The sequence below is a fragment of the Bufo gargarizans genome, chromosome 6 (assembly GCF_014858855.1).
Source record: "Bufo gargarizans isolate SCDJY-AF-19 chromosome 6, ASM1485885v1, whole genome shotgun sequence".
Classification (NCBI taxonomy): domain Eukaryota; kingdom Metazoa; phylum Chordata; class Amphibia; order Anura; family Bufonidae; genus Bufo; species Bufo gargarizans.
Window position 1 is genome coordinate 251,825,943 of NC_058085.1, and position 9,507 is coordinate 251,835,449.

Sequence of the window (9,507 nt, forward strand, 5' to 3'; positions counted from 1 at the left end):
AGACATGACTGGGCCCCACTTCTTCGCATACCCCTCACCCGTGCAACCCCCACTCTTGTGACTAGTGATTATCGCTCTCTCAGACGAGGCCCGGTAGCCTCTCTTTTAGTTTCCTGCAGTATCACTGTATATCATGTCATTGTCTAATTGTGTTGAGGGGGCCCTGACAATAAAATCTTTTAGTCCTCCGTCTAGGTGTTCGGGCCCCAAAGCAGCCGCTTCCCTTATAGCTACGCCCCTGCTCAGAGCAAAGTAGGTGGGCCTGGAGGTATTCAGTGAAGACAGCCCAGGACACTGAACATGAAGGAACCGCCTTGTAAGCACTTGCTGAACTGGAAGGATTAAAACTTTGCTTCCTCTGTCATGTATACTGCATAACCATCAGTCAAGTATGTTTACCTTGCTCTCTGTCCCCTATAAAGTGCTGTCAGAAGTTTTGAAGGCTCAGAACTGCTGACAGAATCCATATACCTTCAATAAGCACACTAGCCAGCTGTAGCACTATTTTTTGAAGACAGAAGCCATATAGTCTTTTATCCAGAACAAGCCTTTTAACCAAAATTGTCAAATATTCACAATAAAGATCGCATCAACAGACATAACGCTGGGAATCTAGCTGTACAGTCATTTGATACTTCACTTTCCCAATCAAAGTTGAATAAAAAAAAAAAAGAAGAAATATTTATATATTTTAATAATATTAGAAAGGCATGAACAAATTTGAATGGAAATATTATCAAGCCAACATTGTTAGAATAATGGTAAGATTCCTGTATTCCTACCACAGAGCCTAATGTGTATGATCAAAGCTGGTTAATAATATCTTGACCCTGTAGGTTTCTGAGTTGGATGCATAGAGGGATGTTCATAGGTAACAACTCTGTTCAAGTTTTTCATACATTTTTGTAACAAAAAGTATCAGCATAGCCTATAGAATCCCATCTGATCACTGTGAGCAGCTTCTCTCCTGTGTGAATTTTCTGATGCCTAGTAAGATCTGATCTAGTGCTAAAGCATTTCCCACATTCTGAACAGAGAAATGGCCTCTCTCCAGTGTGAATTCTCTGATGGTCAACAAGTCCTGATTTATGGGTAAAACATTTCCCACATTCAGAACATGCAAACGGCTTCTCTCCTGTGTGAACTTTCAAATGACGGGCAAGAGCTGATTTGTTGGTAAAACATTTTCCACATTCGGAACAAGGAAAGAGATTCTCTCCAGTGTGAGTCCTAAGATGTTCTACAAGACCTGTTTTATGGATATAACATTTCCCACATTCTTGACATGAAAACGACCTCTCTCCTGTGTGACTTTTCTGATGTCTTGAAACATCTGATTTATGAAAAAAACACTTCCCACATTCTGAACATGGATACGTCTTTGCCCCCGTGTGAATTTTCCAATGTCTATTAAACTCTGATTTCCTGCTAAAGCATTTTTCACATTCTGGACATGAAAACAGATTATCTCCTGTGTCATTGGTCTGATATTCAAGAAGATCTGAATCCTTGGTGAAAACTATCCCATATTTGTATGAAAACAGCTTCTCTTCAGTGTGAACTTTCTGATGTCTAACAAGGTCTGATTTCTGGAAAAAACTTTTTCCACATTCAGAACATGAAAATGGCTTTTCCCCTGTGTGACGTTTCTGATGTTTAAAAAGATCAGATTTGTAGACAAAACATTTGCCACATTCTGAGCATTGAAACAATTTCTCTCCTGTGTGACTTTTATGGTGCCGAATAAGGAGTGACTTCCGGGAAAAACATTTCCCACATTCTGAACATGGAAATGGCCTCTCTCCCGTGTGACTTCGCAGATGTTCAACAAGACCTGTTTTCTGAGTGAAATGTTTTCCACATTCTGAACATGAATGTGGTTTTTCCTCAGTGTCGATTCCTTCATGTTCACTGAGAACTGTTTTTTGATTAAAACATTTCCCACATTCTGTACACAAAAACAAATTCACACTCCTGGTGTTTTGTTTTAAACATTCTCCATTTTCTGAATACATCATTGGCCATTCTTCCATGTATGATGACTGGCTGAGCTCGCTTTCAGGAGACTGAAACATTTCACCCTCTCGATAATTTTCACTTTGTGCTTTTGAGTGATTAGAAGATTGTTTCTCATTAGATGGTAGAAGTCTGCTTCGAAGTTGTGAACAGATATTTGGGGTAATGAGATTTTCTTCAGATGAATCCTGAGTGATATTATTCTTGTTGTCTTCAAAATCTGAAGATAAAAATAAATGTTCCTCGGGGCTCTTCTTATAGTCATCTACTGGCAAAAACAAGAAAGATTAAAAAAAATTTAAATAAAAAAATGTTGGGATATGGTACTTCTATAAATCTTAATATGCAAGTTTTGAAATGCAGATTTCTCCTCAAAATCAGCTGTTCTGCAGGGGTTTAAGAAATATGTGGAGACAGATAATCACTGAAGAAGTTTGCTTTTGAGAAGAGGATGTTCAGTTAGGACAACTTTTGCAGCATAATCAAGAAATTAATTTGGAACAAACATTTTTTTGCCTACAGTAAGGCATTATAGAAAGGAAACTGCTGTCTGAAAGAGTGAGATCAAATAGCTCCCTGCATTATCATGGTCCAAAACTGGAGATTAAAGGGCTTCTGTCACCCCACTAAAGTCTTTTTTTTGGGGGGGGCGCTAGTTAAATTCCTTATACTGCGATATATGAAAATATAATGGTCTTACTTTCCTTCAACAGTTTCTTCTAAAAACAAACTTTTATAATATGTAAATTAGGTCTCTACCAGCAAGTAGGGCGTCTACTTGCTGGTAGCCGCCGCAAAAAAACGCCCCCTCGTCCTGTTGATTGACAGGGCCAGCCGCGATCTCCTCCTCCACAGAGCAGGAGCGCCGAAATTTTGGCGCTCCAGCTCTGTGACGTCAGCCAGCAAGGAGGAGATTCGGAGGACGGGGGGGCGGTGCTGGGCTCCTTTCTGCTGGACTCATCTCCGGAAACAGGACACATATCAGGTTCATTTGCATATCGATCAAAATGTTTTTTTAACACAATAAAAGCACAGAGAGCTATGGGGACTGGGTATTGCAGATGTGCTAGCGGCCATCTAGCAGCCCATGTCCCCAGCTCTATGCACAAAATCCTGGTGACAGGTTTCCTTTAAACTAGCTGTAGAAAATAATCCAAAGACAAATTGCGCAAAAAGAAAAAATTACAAACATAATCACAGTGTGTTTTACACAATTTTTACAACAACATCAAATGTTTAACAGGGTCAAGACAAAGGCATGTGATGATAATATGGTTCAGTAATGAAGTGGCATAAGAGTAATTCTTGACGCCTATTTTGATACTGTTCGCACAGTTTTTCACTGGCACTTAAAAAGTGTAACTGTCATATTTTTTGTTAGTTTATTAGAGCTAGGCATGTATACCTGAGTTAGTCAATGATTATCAAAAGATCTGTAATCACCTTATAATAACAACTTTCATTAATGTCACCTATGCCTTTCAATTGGTCCCTTAACAGAGCATTGCTAGGTCTTCAGTGTATACAGAACACAGAGGGGCAGTCCTTCTCACTGCATGCCTGCGTCAGGCTTCAGAGTGAAGAGGCGTGTCTCCAATCTGATTGGCCGCCAGGGAGCCGCTGGTTTAAGCAAGTGTACAATCAGGTCCATAAATATTGGGACATCAACACAATTCTAACATTTTTGGCTCTATACACCACCACAATGGATTTGAAATGAAATGATCAAGATGTGCTTTACCTGCAGACTGCCAGCTTTAATTTGAGGGTATTAACATCCAAATCAGGTGAACGGTGTAGGAATTACAACAGTTTGCATATCCTTTGCAGTCAATTACAGCCTGAAGTCTGGAACGCATAGACATCACAAGACGCTGGGTTTAATCCCTGGTGATGCTTTGCCAGGCCTCCACTGCAACTGTCTTCAGTTCCTGCTTGTTCTTGGGGCATTTTCCCTTCAGTTTTGTCTTCAGCAAGTGAAATTCATACTCAATCAGATTCAGGTCAGGTTATTGACTTGGCCATTGCATAACATTCCACTTCTTTCCCTTAAAAAACTCTTTGGTTGCTTTTGCAGTATGCTTTGGATCATTGTCCATCTGCACTGTGAAGCGCCGTCCAATGAGTTCTGAAGCACTTGGCTGAATATGAGCAGATAATATTGCTCGAAACACTTCAGAATTAATCCTGCAGTCACATCATCAATAAATACAAGAGAACCAGTTACATTGGCAGCCATACATGCCCACATCATGACACTACCACCACCATGCTTTACTGATGAGGTGGTATGCTTAGGATCATGAGCAGTTCCTTTCCTTCTCCATACTCTTCTCTTCCCATCACTCTGGTACAAGTTGATCTTGGTCTCATCTGTCCATAGGATGTTGTTCCAGAAATGTAAAGGCTTTTTTAGATGTCGTTTGGCAAACTCTCATCTGGCCTTCCTGTTTTTGAGGCTCACCAATAGTTTAAATTTTGTGGTGAACCCTCTATTCACTCTGGTGAAGTCTTCTCTTGATTGTTGACTTTGATACACATACACCTACCTCCTGGAAAGTGTTCTTGATCTGGCCAACTGTTGTGAAGGGTGTTTTCTTCACCAGGGAAAGAATTATTCGGTCATCCACCACAGTTGTTTTACGTGATCTTCTGGGTCTTTTGGTGTTGCTCAGCTCACCGGTGTGTTCCTTCTTTTTAAGAATGTTACAAACAGTTGTTTTGGCCACGCCTAATGTTTTTGCTATCTCTCTGATGGGTTTGTTTTGTTTTTTTAAGCCTAATGATGGCTTGCTTCTCTGATAGTGACAGCTCTTTGGATCTCATCTTGAGAGTTGACAGCAGCAGATTCCAAATGCAAATAGCACACTCGAAATAAACTCTGGACCTTTTATCTCCTCATTGTAATTGGGATAATGAGGGAATAACACACACCTGGCCCTGGAACAGCTGTGAAGACAATTGTCCCATTACTTTTGGTCCCTTTAACAAGTGGGAGGCACATATGCAAACTGTTGTAATTCCTACACCGTTCACCTGATTTGGATGTAAATACCCTCAAATTAAAGCTGACAGTCTGCAGTTAAAGCACATCTTGTTCGTTTCATTTCAAATCCATTCTGGTGGTCTATAGAGCCAAAAATTTTAGAATTGTGTCGTTGTCCCAATATTTATGGACCTGACTGTATAAGTGAAGTGAGGGAATGCAGTTTTGGTCTCAAAGAACTGGCAGAGGAACCATCTTGAGAAGATTTTCATAATGCAGAGTACAGAACAGCAGTAACTATGGGAAAAGCTCAAGGAAAAAAAAAAGAGGTATGTGAAGAAATTAAAGATTGCTTTATGCATAATGCAATTTTTTATTTTTTTTTTAATGAAAACATGACAGTTACACTTTAAAATCATGCCTTTTACAACATTATGATAACTCTATGACTACTACTTTCACATCTACATTTTTAATTCAGGTTTTGAGATACGGCAAAGAACCAAAAACCCTGAATTTAACGGATCAGTTCTGTCCCTATTCATTGTTAATGGGGACAAAAATTATCAGGATGCATCAGTTCAGCTGTGTTTTGTTGCCGGACACAAAACTGAGGCAAGCAGCGTTTTTGTGTCCGGTTTGCAAAATGCAACAAATCGGATCTGTCTTGAAAAAACTGGATCTGGTGCCCATTGACTTACAATTATTTTCTTACCAGATCCGGTTTGTTGCGTCTTGATTTAATACAACCGGATCCGGCTGAAACGGAGTCATCCGGGTGTATTAAATGAAATGGATCTGTTTAATTCAGGTTTTGGGATTCTCAGCCGGATCTCAAAGCCTGAATTAAAAACGCAGATGTGAAAGTAGCCTAAGGTTATGACCCAGAGGTTCTTGCCTTACCTGGTGATATAATGGGCTGGTAGTCCTCCATGAAAACTTCCTTGTACAGATCCTTGTGTCCTTCTAAATACTCCCACTCCTCCATGGAGCAGTAGACGGTGACATCCTGACACCTTACAGGAACCTGAAACACATACAAAGACACAGTCATCAATCATCCAGACACATTGGGGCAGATTTACCGCTCAGTCTCCTCAGTGTCGTTAGTAAGTGTCTTTAAGCCACACTCACCAAGATGCAAAATTGTGTGCCAAAATTTTGGCGTAAAGTAAACTTCCTAATCGATTGTACAAAGTTAGACAAGTGTCTAAAGCTGCACCATACTTTGATAAATCTACCAAACGTTTAGACTGTCTAAGTTTACACAGGTTTAGTAAATGTGCCCCATTATCACCTGTATTACTGTATAAGGTCCCAGCAGGGCTCACCTCTCCAGTCAGCAACTCAATGATCTTGCTGGCGATTTCTAGGATCTTCTGCTCATTGCTTCTCTCATGGACCAGTGTATTAGGTGGAGACTGCATGACAGGGCTGTGGGGCCTGCTCCATCCTCCTGACACAAGAGGGCAGTTGCTGGTGGTCACGCATTGACTAGATGTCTTTTTCACTACTGTGCAGTCCTACAAATTGAGAAATATCATTATTACAGCCACAGTCCTTTACCTCTCCAGTCATGTCCACGTGATATTAATGGAGAGAGGAGTGAAGTAATAATAAATAATAATAAAATAATAATAATGTGACATAATTGTCAGCGTCCCTCACCTCTCCGGTCAGCAGGTAGATGATCTCCAGGGTGAGGTCTAGTATATCCTTGGTCATTGTAATTCTGACCTTGTTGATCCCTATTGGGTCAGTCAAGGAGAGAACCATTGTGATGTGGAGGAGACTTCAGCAGGAAGCAAGCTGGACTGCAGATAGATAGAAAATGGTGGAGAGATTGTAGTCTACGAGTTCAGTTTTGCACACACTATTGAGAGAAATCGCCCTTTACTAGAGAACGTCAAGGACCATGGAAGCTGGATTGTTGATCATTGAGAGCATCCTCTGATTAGGCGTGACAGTGACGCCCCACTGAGTTCTTAAAGGGAACCTGTCACCGGGATTTTGTGTATAGAGCTGAGGACATGGTTTGCTAGATGGCCACTAGCACATCCACAATATCCAGTCCCCATAGCTCTGTGTGCTTTTATTGTGTAAAAAAAACCGATTTGATACATATGCAAATTAACCTGAGATGAGTCCTGTCCCTGACTCATCTCACGTACAGGACTCATCTCTGGTTAATTTGCATATGTATCAAATCGTTTTTTTAAAGCAATAAACGCACACAGAGCTATGGGGACTGGGTATTGCGGATGTGCTAGCGGCCATCTAGCAACCCATGTCCTCAGCTCTACACACAAAATCCTGGTGACAGGTTCCCTTTAACCTGCGACTTGAGGCATGCAGCAAAGAAGAGCAGTGGAGCTCCTGTCATCATAGAGACACGACTGACAGCCAATGTAAGAATAGATATCAACGTAATTGACCTGTCAGTGGTTTTGGTGTTATTGCTGTACAGTATAACAACGTCTACAAGTCATACATACCCCAATCAGCATCTCATGTGTAGCTGCTCTCTCCTAGTAACTGCAGGACCTGTGATGATGTCACTATCATGTGACCAGTCACATGAGAGGGTGGAAGGGATAAACTGAAGAGTCATGGAATTAATTCATGAAACTCCTCCAGCAGCACAACCTGGGGCCTGCCTCTTCCTACGCATGTGACTTATCACATGATCATGACATCATCAAAGGTCCTTTCACCCATTTGGATTTCACATGTACAAAATAACTCCCTGATGAGTTTGCTGCGGCTCCCAGAAGAGAGATAAGTGGCAGTCAGTTAAGGCCACTTTCACACCGCTCCAGAATATACATGGATTCTGGATGACATTCCTTCTGTATTTCATCCGGATTTACTTGTGTCCTTCCTCCATTTTTAATGCACTGCCATAGATTATAATGGGCGTATCCTGAGTCAAGATAGGACATGCTAAAATTTTATATATATATATATATATATATATATAATGTGAATAGCCCTATTCACCTATATATGCAGCGGATTTCAATGCACAAAATAGACAGGTTGCAAATATGCTCGTTTCTGCATTTTTAAGGGTAAGACCACAGTGAGTGCACTGCAGATTTGTCACAAATTTCACACTTCTCCTTGCAGGGGGAGAGCTCTCGGCAGAAATCTTCAGCAGAAATTGACATGCCAAGTATCAAGTTACGTGTGTAAACTTTCTGCAGTGTGTATATGAGCCTTAAAAAAGTGACCAGGAGGTCATATGTATCCCAGAATGATAGCGATGAAAACTACAAATCTTCCTATGAAAAAAAAAACAAGCCCTCACACAGCTATGTGCTTGAAAAAAATAAACATTTGTCTCTCAGATTAGGATGAAACATAAAAAAAATAAAAAAAATTATTGTGTAAAAGCAGTCAAACTATAAAAAGAAAGCTATCATTTTGATAGCTATGACTGTGCGGTTAATGTACAGGGTTACAGTCTGTTTTGAAAGGATCGCCAAAACCGGAGAGGAGGAGGGGTCTGCTTTTATGTAAAGTCCTGTCTAAAGCCCACAGTCTGAGAAGATGTAAGTGAGGGACGTGGACATGTGGAGTCACTGTGGGTAGAAATACATGGAGACAAAAACAATAATAAATTATTAATTGTTTATTATAAACTACCTAATATACCAGAGTCCACAGACAATCTACTTCTAAACGAGATAGACAAGGCGGCAAATCATTATGAGGTGGTTAGTATGGGGGACTTCAACTACCCACATATAGACTGGGAAACGGAAAGCTGTATATCTCATAAAGGAAACAGGTTCTTGGCAATAGCCAAAGACAATTCCCTTTCCCAACTGGTTCAGGACCCGACTAGAGGGACGGATAACCCTTTTAATAACAAATTTCTGCTGTGTCCTTCATATATACAGTGAATATGTCACCTTGGAAGACTCGGTTTAGACACATCCCGGTGGTTGTCTTCATCAATATGTTCCCTTTATGAGTGGTCACCACTGCCAAATGATGTAGTATTTGACCTCTACTGCATTATTTAGATCAGCCATTCCTTATGTGACCTGTACTTAGATGAGCTGTCTGACGTGTTAAGGTAATAAAGGTTTACTGAGATTGCCACCAACCATTGAACCATACTGTCTAGTCTTTAGTTTATACCACTTATTTGTTAGCTTACTCTATGCTTGCTTATTACTTTATGTCGCTGAGGTAACCACTTTTCAGAAATGTGGCGTCAGCACAATGGGGGATGGGTATGATCTAACTATCCCTAACCCACTACATTACAAGGAGGACCTTATTACACAGAATATTAAAGGTCATATAAAAGAAACAGAATATAAAGGGTCAGAGACAATCAGTACAAAATACCCTTACAGCACAGTTATATAGTGGGTGCAGGAGTAAAATGAAAGGTTCCTTGAGCAGCAGTTTTCATTATGGTATAGACTTTGACCATGAGTAATAAGGCCCAGAAATTGAGTATTGATTATTTACCCAATGGTTATACAGAT

The 9,507-nt window shown here is 40.4% G+C and overlaps 1 protein-coding gene across 2 annotated transcripts; it reads right to left on the reverse strand.

The window, feature by feature from the left end:
- Nucleotides 1-725: 725 nt before the first annotated feature.
- On the reverse strand, nucleotides 726-7,575 carry LOC122940058 (gastrula zinc finger protein XlCGF26.1-like). 2 transcript variants are annotated; one of them, XM_044296377.1, is made up of 5 exons: nucleotides 7,498-7,575; nucleotides 6,671-6,816; nucleotides 6,334-6,525; nucleotides 5,906-6,029; nucleotides 726-2,281 (listed from the first exon to the last, which is right to left on the reverse strand). In XM_044296377.1, the coding sequence occupies exons 2-5, from the start codon at nucleotides 6,776-6,778 to the stop codon at nucleotides 894-896; spliced, it is 1,812 nt and encodes a 603-aa protein (XP_044152312.1). In that variant the 5' UTR covers nucleotides 6,779-6,816; nucleotides 7,498-7,575; the 3' UTR covers nucleotides 726-893. The 2 variants fall into 2 exon arrangements, with proteins under 2 accessions (XP_044152312.1, XP_044152311.1); XM_044296376.1 differs by having other exon boundaries at nucleotides 726-2,284.
- Nucleotides 7,576-9,507: the final 1,932 nt, after the last annotated feature.

Coding starts and splice junctions, on each gene's coding strand:
- LOC122940058 (XM_044296376.1), bottom strand. CDS start 6,778: ATGGTTCTCTCCTTGACTGACCCAATAGGGATCAACAAGGTCAGAATT. Junction 6,526..6,670: donor TCTACCTGCTGACCGGAGAG/GTGAGGGACGCT, acceptor CTCAATTTGTAG/GACTGCACAGTAGTGAAAAA. Junction 6,030..6,333: donor TTGAGTTGCTGACTGGAGAG/GTGAGCCCTGCT, acceptor TATGTGTTTCAG/GTTCCTGTAAGGTGTCAGGA.